The 15,718-nt window shown below is 38.8% G+C and overlaps 1 protein-coding gene across 1 annotated transcript in view; it reads left to right on the forward strand.

Annotated features, from left to right (window-relative positions):
• The window catches only part of C22H18orf63 (chromosome 22 C18orf63 homolog), a 29,131-nt gene extending 14,330 nt beyond the window's left edge, over window positions 1–14,801 (forward strand). The window contains exons 7-12 of the mRNA XM_025273643.3: window positions 2,453–2,529; window positions 5,023–5,132; window positions 6,026–6,122; window positions 6,297–6,382; window positions 7,299–7,482; window positions 13,617–14,801. Coding sequence (XP_025129428.2) covers window positions 2,453–2,529; window positions 5,023–5,132; window positions 6,026–6,122; window positions 6,297–6,382; window positions 7,299–7,482; window positions 13,617–14,723 — 1,661 coding nt within the window. The 3' untranslated portion in view covers window positions 14,724–14,801. The remainder of the gene's footprint in view (window positions 1–2,452; window positions 2,530–5,022; window positions 5,133–6,025; window positions 6,123–6,296; window positions 6,383–7,298; window positions 7,483–13,616) is intronic.
• Window positions 14,802–15,718: the final 917 nt, after the last annotated feature.

The following is a 15,718-nucleotide window of genomic DNA, read 5'->3' on the forward strand; positions in this document are numbered from 1 at the left end:
AAACATTGAGGCTACTACTTACATTTCTATACACCCATTATATCAATCGATACACTGCCAGGACGCAGTAGGTAAGGAGTATGGAGACTTAGCAGCAAACATTGGCCCAATAAGTGAAAAACCCTTCACCAATACAATTTCTAATCAATCTTTTAACTACTCAAAGGAATCTGTGTTTAGACAGTTTAGAACATCTCCTGCCTCTCACAGTTGGGAGGCTCTGAACAATCACATGTGGTCGGAAAAACCTATTCAGGCAGGCTAGAGGATTTCCAAAGGAGTTTGTAGGTTAAACACTGTCATACCCAGGAATTATTAACTGGAGCTGTAAGCTAACTCTTTTTCCAGAGAGAGGTAGTGGGGGACAGCCCCTGTAAAGTCAGAGGTGTAGGTGAAAACACAAAGCAGAAAGTAGGCAGACTCTGGTTTTGGGGGTAGATGCTCGAGAATTTCCAGGGGGACTCCTGAGGCTCGATCCTGCCTTTGCGTATGCCGAGCCTCCTTCCTCATGACCTTTGTCATGGGCGGAGTTCCTCACACTGGCTCCCGGCAGTGATAGAATTCCAGTTGAGCTAGTCCAGATCCTGAAAGATGATGCTGTGGAAAGTGCTGCACTCAATATGCAATATGCACTCAATATGCAATGTGCCGGCTCCCGGCACTTGGAAGGAAAGTTATGACCAAACTAGACAGCATATTCAAAAGCAGAGACATTACTTTGCCAACAAAGGTCCGTCTTAGTCAAGGCTATGGTTTTTCCATTTGTCATGTATGGATGTGAGAGTTGGACTGTGAAGAAAGCTGAGCACTGAAGAATTGATGCTTTTGAACTGTGGTGTTGGAGAAGACTCTTGAGAGTCCCTTGGACTGCAAGGAGATCCAACCAGTCCATTCTAAAGGAGATCTGTCCTGGTTGTTCTTTGGAAGGAATGATGCTAAAGCTGAAACTCCAGTACTTTGGCCACCTGATACAAAGAGTTGACTCATTGGAAAAGACTGATGCTGGGAGGGATTGGGGGCAGGAGGAGAAGGGGATGACAGAGGATGAGATGACTGGATGGCATCACTGACTCGATGGACATGAGTTTGAGTGAACTCTGGGAGTTAGTAATGGACAGGGAGGCCTGGCGTACTGCAATTCATGGGGTTGCAAAGAGTCGGACACGACTGAGCGACTGAACTGAAATGAAAGAGATGCAGATTGGTCTAATCTAACTCTTTCATTGACATGCATGGCTCTATTGCAGGTAGACACATTCCTATCAGTAGTCCAGAGATGGCAGATAGAGGGAAATCCTGAGCCAAATAGACATTGTCAATCATGGTGATTTTCACCAGCATTTGACCATAGCCTTAAATCTACATGTAATCCACAGACTGTTCCATCTGAGTTGACTTTCAGGCTGAAGCCCGTTTGCCCCTCTTGCTCCGGGTTTGTGTGTAAGTTGGGCAGTGGCAGTCGCTGTGCTTCAGCTCTGGATGAATGAGTTCTTTACCTGTCCCCAAACAATATCAGGAGACTAAGCTGTCGGAGAGTAAAGAGAACAGTTTAGGATAGCAAAACTCCTCACTCATGTGTTAGAACTTTTTCTTTTAGTTTTATTGAATGTAATATTCTATAGCAAAACTTATAAGCTGTAGATGTATAGCTCATTGGATTTTCACAAACTAATAATATCCTTATAACCAGTTCTCAGATCAAGAAATGAACATTACCAGTACACCATAAAAATAAACAAATAAAGCCCCCACATGCTTTATTTCAGGTGGCACTATCTGACTTAGAGGTTGTGGAGTCACTAAATCAGGTCCGATTCTTTGCGAGCACATGACTGCAGCACACCAGCCTTCTCTGTCCTTCACTATCTCCTGGAGTTTGCTCAGATTCATGTCCATTAGTCGATGATGCTATCTAACCATCTCATGCTCTGCAGCCCTCTTCTCTTTTTGCCTTCAATATTTTATAATTACGAGAAAGCAAGATAGATGCCTTGGGGCTCTGAAAGATTTGAAATATATCTGCCATTATATTTGAGGACATTTGTTAGTAAGTCAAAAACATGGGATGGTACCTATTCTAATTTAAGAAGAGTCTTCATTTTTCACATATAATAAATGTCAGGCCTCTAGGAGGTATCTGCTGAGTTTTCCTCTCAATTGTGGGATGTCTCATTTTTCTCATTGTAACCATGCCCTACACATTATACCCACATATGTACTGTTCTGTGCATTTGTCTTCTTTTAGATGTCTCATCTGTAGACCATCAAATAATATAATATATTCACCATATAAGGTGACTATTTGAATTTTACCATGTGTGAAAAAAATCAATTCTTAACTGAATTTCTAACTTGAATAAATTGAGTTGATTTCTTATGTTACTAAAATACTTAATTTGTTAGGTTGGAGTAATAATTCCAGAAAGTTCATGGTTAATAATTTTATTTTCAGTGTTAGATATCAATGTAACATCAACTCAAGTTTGTCTAAGCATAGAAGCTCACACAATCAGACTGCCACCACCTCAGGTACCACATATTTTCATTTCTCAATATATAGTTAATGTATTTTTATTACTATATAATTAATGTATTTATCATTACTGATATGCTAGGAGGTTTTAATTTTTAATAAGAGTGATGATAAATTTTTTATTATCAAAATCCATATTATTAAATACTTGATATACTGATATTGTCTTAAATCTGTTTACCAAAGAAAACATCATTCTGTCAGTTCAACACAGATCTACTTATGTAACTACTTTGCTCAAAAATCTTTTTAGGTAGCGTTCAAGACTCCACAATGCTGCCTTGCCTCAGCACCCGCTCTTTGCCTTTTCTTTCACCTCCAAATGTTAAAAGTGCTCTTTCAGCTCATACTAAATATATTAATTATAAACCCACATTGGCATTATTATAGTTTTTTTCATCTTTTTTTTTTTTAACACCTAACACTTTTTGCCTTCTTAGTAGAAGGATATGTCTTCTATTTTGCTTATTCTCATAGCACCCAGTATAGGAACTTTCACATTAATGGTAACTCAGTGAATGTTATTTTTCTTCTTCTGTGACAGCGGTTCTCAAGAGAGAGGGGTGGAGGGTGAAATGAGTGATTTGTTCCCTGTGAGACATCTGTAACGTCTGCAGAAAACTTGGCTGTTACTAGGTGGGAGGGTGTGTTGCTACTGGCGTTACGTGGATAGAGGCCAGGATGCTGCTGAATCTTCTAGAGCACACCGAGCACCTCCACTCCCATCCCCACCAAGAGTTTTCCAGCCCAAATGATCAACAGTGGCCACACTAAGAAAATCCAGGCACAGGACAGAAGACTCTTCTTTGCCTAGAGTGCCCCTTGATGTGCTATACACTCTGCTTGTTCTTTGGGGACCAGCTCAAACGCTGCTCCATTCGTCTGTCTGTAATTTTTTGATTACTTGTTATGTTAAGGCAATAGACAAGTCAAAAATGAATAGGATCTCCATTCTGGCCCTCAAGAGTTATGTAAGCCACTAGGAAAGCTGACCTAAATATACGTAGTTGGAGTTGCTGCTGAGTCGATCCTCTTACTGCTCGCTGCATGGCAGGCCAGTAGATTGAAGCATGAGGTGTTTGGGCAAAGACCTGTCAGCAGATGGAGAGCATGGTGGACTAGCGTTCCAAAGAACCGTCTTACCAAGTTCCAGCTCAGGTTGCTGTTATACTAAAGAGGGAGCGGGTGTGGCTAGTTGTTACAAACTCCTTGGTGCCCAAATCCTTTGTTCTTGCAGCTGTTGTCCATGTCAGTCAAATCACAATCTTCCTATAAACCTCCAGCAAGACAAAGTTTCCACAACTTTCTATCTCTATCTGAATGAAAAGTGTTACACCTTTCAAGGTCAGGCCTGGGAGACAGGGCTTGAGAATGGGCCATTGCATATATTTCAGGTTGGTTCTTCTCTGTCACAGAGACAGTGGCATAATGTGAATATTTTGTACTGACAAGGAACCTCCCTAAAGCTCCAAACCCGCTGTGATCTTTCACCCACTAAAACCTCCACACTGTCCCTCACCACATATATTCCTAGTATCTCCATTCATCTCAGAAACTCAATGGAAATTCAGAGCACAATTAGTCATTGAATGTGGAGGGAAAGGGTCTAGATCTAGGCCTGGAAGGTTTGTATTGGCAGAATGCAGATAAATCAGTGTGGGGGCGGGGCTTTAAGCCAGGGCCTTGTTACAGTGCTGCTGGCTTGTCCAGGAATTGGAAAATTGGCTGGGTCAGCTGGAGTTCATTGAGAAGCAGCAGGGAGTTAGAATGTTGTTTCCCCGAAGATGAATGAATAAGAGCGAGAGATGTGAAACGTTCTCTATGAACACAGTGTCCTCCACCCTTTGATATTTTATTTTGCACCTCACTTGAGGTCTCTCCAACCTCTGCCTCGCTATAAGAAAATGGCCCACACTACCCAGAGTGAGGGCGCTGTAAGTGGCGAGTAGTTGCCAGACAGGACACCTGAGGACACAGGAAACAGCACTCCAGATCCTAGAGAAGGGACATGAAAAGAGCACAGGGCTGCTTCTGCCCCCTTGCCTCCTGAAGACCAGAGGAAGGTATAACTCCCTAACACATCCTCCTCCTCCACTTAAAAAAATGTGTTTAAAATTTAATTAAGAAGCTATTCTGACAATGTAAATATCTTCCTTTGGACAGAGATTCAACTCCCACTTAACATAATTAAAGAAACTGAAAGCCAGTTCAAACAAGTACAAAATAGGAGTTTGGCTTTGGATGATAAGAGGGAAAGTATGAAATACTTGATAAACTGTGTAGAGGAGAAACAGGGGGGCGCTGAAACACAAAGTGGTCATACGTGATTCAATAACAGGCTTTGAAACTGTTTCTTAACTGACGGTGTATGTGTGATAAATCTTTATTTCCTTTTTTTTTAATGAAATCTGTGTTTTTAAATGTTTCCTTTTGTTTGCCAAATTCTTTGGTGGACTTACTTATGCATAAATTCTTATTTCTATCAAAAGCTAAGAGAATTTGATATTTCTCAGAGTATTATAAAGAGTTTTGAGACTAACCAGAATGCTGTTATTGAGGAACAGTCCATTTTAAGCAACTGGTGCTACGTTTTGCCAAGGTGAGATTTCAGTTTGTCATATCTGGGGTGGGTTTGGGATATAGTAGTTTACTCTTACTTTGCTTCAACATTGATATGTGCAAAGTATAAACCATTTTTGTGAATTTTGGAAACTGAATTATAACTCTAAAAAGATATTGAAACAATATTGTCATACTTGCAGAAGCCATCAAATTACTAAAATAATTTTATTACACATTTGTATCTTTATTAGACCTCATTTTAAAACAGTAAAATTTCTAGATATACAACTATATATAACATCAATAGAACCTTATAAACATGTACATATAATTAATGATTCATTATCATTTGGTATGAGCTAAGTTATAAGTTTATACTATTTTCAAGGGAAAAAATGACTTGTTATTAATATAAATATGACTATTAGCATGAAATTTTAACCAGAGTAGAACTTTAAGTAGTGGCATCTGCATTATGACTTGGTCACTGAAGCAGAGAAGAGGTGGATAGGGAACATAGATTTGCTTCCGATTCATTCAACTCTTAACAAACTCTTCCCTAAAGTCTAACATTACCAGGCATACCTGTGTGTGGCAACACTGTATTTATTAGTCATTGTTTTGTGTTTGTAACTGGCATATTGTTTGCATCAGTTCAACTTTGTTTTTCCTAACATTTCTTTCTTAAGAATTTAATACAATGTTAATTTAGAACTGGGAGCAAATGAGTAGCTTATTACTTATATGTTGATAGTTGCTATAATTTTGAATGCTTTCCAAATCACATAGTTGACTTAAACCAACCCAGGGATCGAAACCAGTTCTCTTGCATCTCTTGCATTGGCAGGTGGTTTCTTTACACTAGTGCCACCTGGGAAGCTCCATGTCTAAGCACTGGCTCATAATATTTTACCAACTTATTTTTCGTAGTATGAAAATGGGACGAATGATAAGTATTCTTCACACCATACCCTCTGACTGTCCTTTTCACTCATATGAAGATTTCCAGATGCACTGGGATGGCCTGGTAAGGAATAGAAATATATATTACATTCAGTTCAGTTCAGTCGCTCAGTTGTGTCCAACTCTTTGCGACTCGATGAATCACAGCGCGCAGTAGCTATTTAATTTTGCTTCTTGTAGTTTAACCTCAAGTTTAGCTTTCACTCAAGAGAATTTCAACTTTGTTCTTAATTTTTAGTATGGCTATAAGCTTCCAGAAGACCTTGGAACTGTTAAAATATACTGCTGCATCTACTTCAAAATGATAGGAGAAAGGCTCTTCACATATCCTTTACAGATGCTCTCTGCCCTCCCTAGGATCCAGGCATGACTCCCAGTAGAAAGGAACAAAGAAATTGTATAGGATTCTCCTTAGCCAAGGGCTCCCTCCGGTGGCATATTGGACACCATTGAAAGGGTGGAATTGAAAGAATGTCACTTAATGAAAATTTCTTTTTTGGAGAATAATTTCACAGAAAAAGTTTAGAGGATTTAAATTGCACTTAATGCACCTCATTGATTTGAGAAAATATTTTTCTTGGTGTTATTTTTAAAAATCTACACACAGAGCACAAGTGCTCAGGTGAAAGTCTCCCATCTTAATTAATACTGGTTTCATCATTTTTGTTTCTTTGTATTCTGACCAGCTGGTCCCTAAAAGGAAGAGAGGAGCCTAGTGTTCTCTTTCTGTATTCTATATTTCCTAACCCAGATCTTAATATAAAGTTGAAGTTAACAGCTATCAATTATTCCCCTTCATTAGATGCCAAGACATTATTCCAAGTCTTCAGAATGTTTTATATCAGAAAAAGTTAACTGCTTTGCTCAAAGAACCACGTTCAGAGCTTGAATGCAATTCATATGTGGTGTTTCTCTGTGCTGAATTTTTACTGTTCTTGGAGATGCAACCTGTTTATTGTTTACTGTGAATATTTACATTTATAATCTGTGAAGATCATAATGTCTTTTTTATAAATCTTTTTTTGGATAGCTTAGTTTGCCAGTCTGTGGCGAGAGCCATATAGTAATAAGGGTACTACTGTGAGTTGTTTTTATTGTGAAAGTTAAAATTTAAAGTAGTTAGGATTTAGTTATTTGTACCTTTTTAGCAGTTACAATTTTCAGACCTTTTTACATCAGTTAAAAAAATGCTGTCTCCTATCTGCAAAAAAAAGTCCCATTGTTCTTTAACAATGCTCAGGTACCCTCTCAGCTGCATCAGAAGTCAACCCATACAGTTCTTTCCAAGGGTAGATATGGAAGGTGTGTTGAGAAGTTTTCTTTCAGATTTAAAATCTAAACTGCCCCATATATGTGGATTTCCCATAAAGATGACAACTAAACCGTGCTACTACACACAAGAACTAACCACACTGCATTTGCAGGTGAGTAGTTTTTCCTGTCCTACCAAGTTCTCTAAGACATGCTCTGCGCGTTATTCCTCAGATCTTTGCCATCAGTGATGGACAGCCTAACCCACTGTGCTAGGTCCTTTCCCTCAGTTCGGTGTTTCCCTGCTGCTATTTGTTTTTGTTGTACTGTCGTTCCTATTATTATTGCATTTACCTTGGTATTATGGTAGTTGTTGGTCTATTTCTTCTAATTAATGTAGCGTGACTTCCTAGAAGGCAGAGAACATATCCTAAGTTCCTGGTACTTAATACATGTTCATTACATGTTTTTTCAAAGAATCAAAGAATAAATGATAATTACAGGATAATTTGGAAACGTCTGCCTCATACAAATCCAAGTTTTCTTTGAAGTTCTGTAATTTTGAGTCCAATTGATTGAGAAAGCCTTTGAATAATTGATAGAAATTGAATTAACTTGAGAACATTTTTATTGTAAGGTGACATGCGAAGTGAAATCTTATTTATGAAAAAAAAAAAAGTAGCAGTTTAAGCAGTACTGATGAAGAAAATAAGATGGCCTGTCTTCACACTCAATAGAATACAATTTCTTTGTCAAAAGGCAACAAAATCAAAAGGGAAGCTTTGGAAGAACAAATGGAAATTTAAATTTTTCAACAAGAATCTTTCTTTTAAATAACAGATATAATATGTTTTCATCAGAAGGAAAGACAAAGGTTTGAATAATTTGAGCAGTTTGAAATATAATATGGATTACTGGAGTATTGCTGAGTCTCCTTTCTTGACTTACTAGCACATTGTTTTATTGTAGCCTCCACTGCTCAAATGACTTAGGCTTTCATGTATGTTGACTTGCTATGGCTCCAACAGTATGCCTCATGAAATTTTTTGCTTTATGTTTTCAAGCCAGATCACATCATCTGTCACTAGCCAGCATGAGGGTCTGGTGTCCTTGGGTTAAGGGTCAACACCTCATATAAATGCTATAAAAACATGACAGGCAAGATACCAGGTACTATAGGCAAGGCCATTTCGCTGGAAGGGAGTGTGGGTGGATGAGTATCAATTGACTTCTTTTTGAACTTTATGAATCTTAAAATTTTGGCCAGACATAACATTTTAAAGAGTTTAGTTGTTGGCCAAGTCAAAATCTGAGGAATTTAGAAGACATGTCATTACATCATGCACTTTTATCAAATATGTTTATATATTTATTGACTACCTAATATTTCCAGCCCATGTCTGTTCTGAAAATGGTGAATGCAGACAATGTATTTGTGAAAATTTGCTTCTTAAATGTAAAATAACACTTACATGGAATTTCTGATCTTTATATTGCCTCTGACAATTGGAACATTGACAATAAGAATTTCTCCTACTCAGTTTTATTGGGCGCCTTCTGTATGCCTTCTCATTTAATTACCAAAATAGACTCTTGGGGTAAAAAATTGTTTTCTCGATTTTGCAGAAAGAGAAACTGAAGCTCACAGCATTCAAGTAATTCAACCAAAGCTACACAGTTAAATACATTGCAAAATTAAAACTGAAACCTGAAGAATAAGATTCTTAGTTCTAAGATTGGAAAGTTTAGATTTGTAGTTAAGAGCTCAGGCCCTGGAGACAGGCTGCCTGGGTTTGAACCCCTTATTACTTATATAATCTTGAAAGTGAAAGTGAAAGTTGCTCGGTCATGTCCAATTCTTTGCGACCCCATGACCTATACAGTCCATGGAATTCTCTAGGCCAAAATGCTTGAGTGGATAGCCTTTCCCTTCTCCAAAGGATCCTCCCAGCCCAGGGGTCAAATCCAGGTCTCCTGCACTGCAGGTGAATTCTTTACCAGCTGAGCCACAAGAGAAGCGCATGTATAATCTTGGACAAGTTATTGGTCTCTCTGTGCCTCTGTTCCCCCAGCTGTAAAATGGGGCACCACAGTAGTGGTGATGCTAGCGCTCATCACAAATTGGGCTCTCCAGGAAGCCTGCTCTGAGACAGAGTCCAGTGCGTGTGATGATTGTGGAGAACTACCCTTGGAATCAACAGCTATGGAAGGCAGGGAAGGAAGATTGGGTGAAGGGAGAAGTCAAAACCAAAGCAGGTACTAGAATGGCCAATCACGGTGGTTTTGCATTGGCCAAAATAGCAGGCCTTTATACCCCCTTCCAATCTGTTGTCAGATTTGGGCCACTTCAAGACAGGCAAATTCTAGGGTGAGATGGGCGTCCATAACCGAGGCTGTCTCTGCAGGGGCTGACTGCCAAAGGAGGCTTGCTGATAGCACCCAGCAGTGGGGATCCCCCTTTCTGGAAGGAGCTCTATGCAGCACATCACCGTTTCCTTCCCAGAACCAGACTACACAGGGTTTTGTGGTTTTTATTTTTAGATTAGATAATCCTCCTTGGAACAGTTGCTTGTTTTTAGGCCTTCAGTAAATGTTAATTTATGTTATTGCTACCACCTTGTTAGCTCTAAGAGTCATGCAGTACTAAAAAAGAATAAATTAAAAAAATGAAAAATAAATGGATCCAACTGCTTGAATAAACTCAACTGACTTAAAAAAGGGTTTCATAAATTAGCAGGAGTGCCTAGCCCAATTAGCTTTAAAAAAAAAAATTATGAGAATTCTCCAAGATACATAAAAGATATTACTATAGTATAATGAACTCTTGTATACCTACCATCTGGTTACTCCTTGACATATTTTTGGAGTGTGGGGTAAACTGTAATTTTTTAAAACAAATCCAGGATATACTATTATTTAATTTATAGAGATTTTAGCATTAATATATGTCTTTTTCTGATAAGAGCTTTTTAAAAAAATTATTTAACAGTAATTCCCGTGTGTGTGTGTGTACTTAGTTGCTCAGTCATGTCCGACTCTTTGCAACCCCATGGACTCCTCTGTCATGGAATTCTCCAGGCAAGAATACTAGAGTGGGTAGCCATTCCTTACTCCAGGGGATCTTCCCCACCCAGGGATCGAAGCCGGGTCTCCTGCATTGCAGGCAGATTTATTACCATCTGAGCCTAGTTCATACTCTAATTCCTTATTTATCTCAAAGACTTATTTTAGAGGTTTTGTTTAAATCAGAATCCAGGCAAGGTCCACTTAATTTGGTTGTTATATTTTTTAGATCTCTTTTATTATATAACATCCCAAACTCCTTTCCCTTTTATTTATGCCAGTTATTTGCTGGGAAAAATTGATCATTTACCCTGGAAAATGTTCCATATTTTGCATTTCAATGATAGTTTCCTTGTTGTCATGTCTTTTAAACTTAACACTTTCTTCCAAGACCCATATTTCCTATAAACCTCTAGCTAAATCTGAGCTTAACTGAATCCTGGTTTGACTTTAATTAAAGAAACACTCAGGTGGTGCAAGGCACAGAACCAAATTTTAATAGATAAAGCACATTTGATCCATCATTTTGGTTAGTCTTCAAGCTTTATTTAAAGATTTCCTTAATTCTAGGCCTCTATTAGATATCTATTTAAATATAGATTAAAGCTTTTGGTTTCCCTCTGTAATTTTACATTAATGTACAAAGATATATAAATTGTATACAGTTCTAGAAGTTAAAAGTCACCTAAGCCACAGTGACACCTGGCAGAATAGTGGTCATAATGTGGTAAAGCGTATGTTTTCTCTTAGGTTATTATTTCACAAAGCTTTGGTTTGTTGACAATTTACGTATTTTAAGTTCTGTGAATTATTAATGATTTCATCTGCTGTTTACATAAGGCCTTTTTGTAGCCTTTAAAATTTTTTTGAATATAAACCTAGAGGTTCCCCCCTTTGGGCTGTTTACTATATTTTAGAAATTGAAAGAATGCATAAATAATATATTGACAGGCTAGGGGGCAAAAAAAAAGCCCCTGGAAATTATTTCCATCAGAGGTATATTCCTGGAAAATATTCAGGTATATTTAGGTATATTCCTGAAGACAAAACTGGATGTGAATGTAAACGTTTCAGATACATATTCTAGATGAGTTTTATATCAGAATACAGATATGAATTTTATATCAGAAGTAACCTATTATATAAATCTGCCTAGATTGAGTTTTTCTTTTTGTATCTCAAGTAGTATGTATGGTGTTTAACAGTCATTACAGTTTATAAAAACCAAGAGTCTAAAAGTGTTCTTGGATTTCCTGTAATTGATTTCAACTTAATTCTTGAACCATATTTTCGTCAAACAAAAGATTCACTCTAGGCAGTTTAAGATGATTTAGTTGGAGAAGATAATGGCACCCCACTCCAGTACTCTTGCCTGGAAAATCCCATGGATGGAGGAGCCTGGTAGGTTACAGTCCATGGGGTCGCTAAGAGTCGGACACGACTTAGCGACTTCACTTGCACTTTTCACTTTCATGCATTGGAGAAAGAAATGGCAACCCACTCCAGTGTTCTTGCCTGGAGAATCCCAGGGACGGGGGAGCCTGGTGGCTGCTGTCTATGGGGTCGCACAGAGCCAGACACGACTGAAGCGACTTAGCAGCAGTCACTTCTGACAGAGCATCTTTTTGAGATAGAATTTTATGCAAATTTAGAAATCATTCTCCCCGTGGTAGCATATGTGTACAGAGGAAAGCCTCGTAGGGTGAGGTTGGTGGTGTGTAGTGAAGCGCACATGATATGTTTACCTAATATGATCCACACCTGGAAAGTGACTGTCCTAAGCTCTGTTTCCAGACATCTACAAGGCTGGTGAGTGGACACTTGGACTTCTGCTAACTCTGCCACCAAAATTCCAAAGTCATCCATAAGTAAACCTTTCAGCAGAAACTATAGAAGTCTGACTTTACCTCACTTCTTTCTTCCAAATATTGTATGAGTGCATCTGATTGGTTGATCTTAAATCACATCCTGAACCCTAGATGCAAAGGAGAAAATGTTCATTTTAGATTTCTAGGCTCTAGAACAGAGAAGGCAATGGCACCCCACTCCAGTACTCTTGCCTGGAAAATCCTATGGACAGAGGAGCCTGGTAGGCTGCAGTCCATGGTTCGCTAAGTCAGACACAACTGAGCGACTTCACTTTCACTTTTCACTTTCATGCATTGGAGAAGGAAATGGCAATCCACTCCAGTGTTCTTGCCTGGAGAATCCCAGGGATGGGGGACCCTGCAGGGCTGCCATCTGCGCACAGAGTTGGACACAACTGAAGTGACTTAGCAGCAGCAGCAGCAGGCTCTAGAAAGAGTGCTAAGAGAAGGAAACGGAGTTATTGCTTAAAGTCTCCAAAGTTCCTGTTTGGCATAAAGTTTTATAAATAGTAGTGATGATTATACAGCAGAAGTACAATGGAGGATACACTTAATGCCACTGAATTGTATGCTTAAAAATGGTTAAAATGGTATATTTGATGTTTTATATATATATTTTTTTACCACAATTTGTTTAAGAAGACTATGAACACTTGTTTCTCCTTGATATATCTGACAAGTCAGTTTGACAAATATTTCCAAAACGCTTCCAGGTACCAGGCACTCTAGTAGGCAACGAGAAGACAAAATGGTTGACAGTCACTGCCCTATAGTCAATACCGTACTTACTCTGAAAGGCCCAGTGTAAATGCCTCTTCCATTACTTTAATTTCTTTGAATAAAGTGTTTTGTTAGTAACTGTGTGGAGGATTTCAGAACGTGAAGGCTGTAAGAAGAAGTAACGCATGGTTTTCCTACCCTCAAAGAGTTGAGTATCTCCTTAGGGAGAGTGAACACGCACACTAACAGACAAGAGCGCTATGCTGTCCTCTTTTTTCTTTTTTGGTGACAAATACTGACTGATAAATGATCTCTGGGAAGCCGAAAGGGAAAAAAACGGAGAGAAGAGAGACATTCTGAGGGAGAAGGATGCATGAGCATGTTTGAAACACAACGGGAGTAGCTAAGTGTATAGTTTTTACAGTTTAGAGCACAACTTCATCTTAAAACATTATCTTGAATGGACAGTATCGAAAGTAGGATACAAATCATAAGAAACACACACATGTCCTCAATAAGGCCCCTTTGTTTTTTGTTTTTCTTTAGCTGTCCTATACATTGTAGTGTTACTTTTTATTCTTATCTTGATGATATTTTATAAATTATTTATTTTCCTTTAAGGATAGTTTTACATTTTCTAATGTTTATCCTTTCAGAAAAACAAAGTCAAGCCGCCCAATCTGACTGCTCAAGCCAAGTCCTCTCCAGCTCACGCCCCGTCCACGAGAGCCGCCCGGGCCCCGAGCTTCCCGCCGTGCTCAGCAGCTGCGGGCCACAAGGGGGCGCGCTCGGTCAGCCCGCCGAAGCCCTCGGGGTGCTCCGCTCTGTGCCTCCTGCCGGAGTCTGTCCTGAGCAGCAAGAAAGCGCCGTCTGACCAGGCCGCACAAGTACTGGAAGTACCCAAGCCCACCAGAGGAGATGCTCAAGTTCAAGACACAAACTTTAGCTCCCAACATAATATTGCCCCTAGATTCATACCAGTGTTCAAAAGTCGACCGTTACAGATGACCAAAAGTATCTTAGCACCTGAGAACCTGCGAAGAAAACGTATTGATACAGAATCTAAATTGTTTTCACTGAAATCTAGTGAGATCCAGGACGATAAACCAAATTTAGATCCAACTACTAAAAAAAGACCTAGTCATAGCATTCAGATGAAGGCTAAAAATCTGAATCTCAAGACTTGTAGATCTCTGCAAGAAAAAAACACTGAACTCTATGGAAATATGACAAAAAATACCCTTTCTAGTGGAAAATCATTGATCATGAGTTTAAGTGAAAGTAAACAACTGTCTAATAGTTCAGTATTTCAGATGCCAACTAGCAATTTAGGTGTACTAAAAAGTGCTGTTGGCTCCCAAGTGAATGGAAAAGAGAATTTGACAAGCAAATATATAACACAGGTTTTAGGGAAAAGCCATGAGTCACTAAAAGTAAAAAGACAACCACATATTTTTGAGTCAGACACAGATCCAGAAGATTCCCAACCGCTACAGCCGCAATCAGTTGACCAAACTAAAGAAGCTGATGTAACTGACCACCAAGTAACAGTAAGCAGAACAGCCCCCAAGTCTAAGAAGTTATGTCAGGACTCTCCAAAAACGTCAAAGAAGCCTCACTCCAATACTGTCCTTTGTGGACAATCCCGTGCTAGGAAACAGGTAAAAAACCAAAACGCAATTTTAATCTGGGGCCACTCATCATGTGATACACTTTTAAACCCCCTAAATAAAGATTTAAATGATTTGCCAAAGATCTCCTAGAAACACACTGAGAATCAGAGTATCTAACACACCTGCAAGTATATACAATTAATTTATAATAAAATGTGATTCTTCAATCTGGTTACAGATACATCACTTGGACAAATCAAAACCCAAGAACTCTCTCATTCCTAAAGCTTAGGACATGGATGTGAAAGAAGGAAATATCCACCAGGTAACTTCGGTGATATCTTCTGAGTCGTTTTTTATGACATTACCCAAATTGGAATCATCAAGATTAGGGGTCCCCAATCTCATGTACCAAAGGAGCTACCTTTAATTCCTTGAAGCCTTAAAATCTAGGAAATAGTAAATGGTGGGGACAGTACAGCCCTTGACGAAGGACTGTGCGCAGCAGCTGTGGTGTGTTGTAAGAGGGCCCTAAAGAGGGGTGAGATAGGGGGGTCCCATCGCTGGCTCCCACCACTGTGGGGTCTCAGCAGACTAAGAGGAGGGCACTGCAGCAACAGACTGCCTAAAGGTGTAGGATTTCACAGCCGCTAGAGCACCTACCTTTTGGACTCTCACCCAAGATAACTAACTTCAAATGATGTTTCCAAAGTTAATCATTAAGTTCAAATTTACTCCAAAGAATTTTACAGTGCTGACTAGAGTTAAACATGAGATTTAGCTGAAAATGCTGAGTCCACAGCTCTGAAGTCACAAAACCATGCATCTGGAAAAAGCATTTTATTTTGTCCTGCCATCTGGTTAATCCAAGAACAAACATATTACTAAAATATACACAAATACTTTTCTGCATAGAACTGCTGGAATATTTTCAATTCAAATTTATTATGAACAAACTAGAAAGCATTTTCTTATTTTCTCTTCCAAATGCTATTTCTCTCCATAATTAATAGAATTTTAGCCTGATTTGAATTAATCAAAAGATAATTAAGTCTATTTTCATTTATTCTATAATTTTGTTTCGTGTAGTTTTTGATGTCTTTCTTTAAACAACCAGTAGGTGGTTGAGGAAAAATTTTTATTTC

This window comes from Bubalus bubalis, chromosome 22 (genome assembly GCF_019923935.1).
Source record: "Bubalus bubalis isolate 160015118507 breed Murrah chromosome 22, NDDB_SH_1, whole genome shotgun sequence".
NCBI lineage: Eukaryota > Metazoa > Chordata > Mammalia > Artiodactyla > Bovidae > Bubalus > Bubalus bubalis.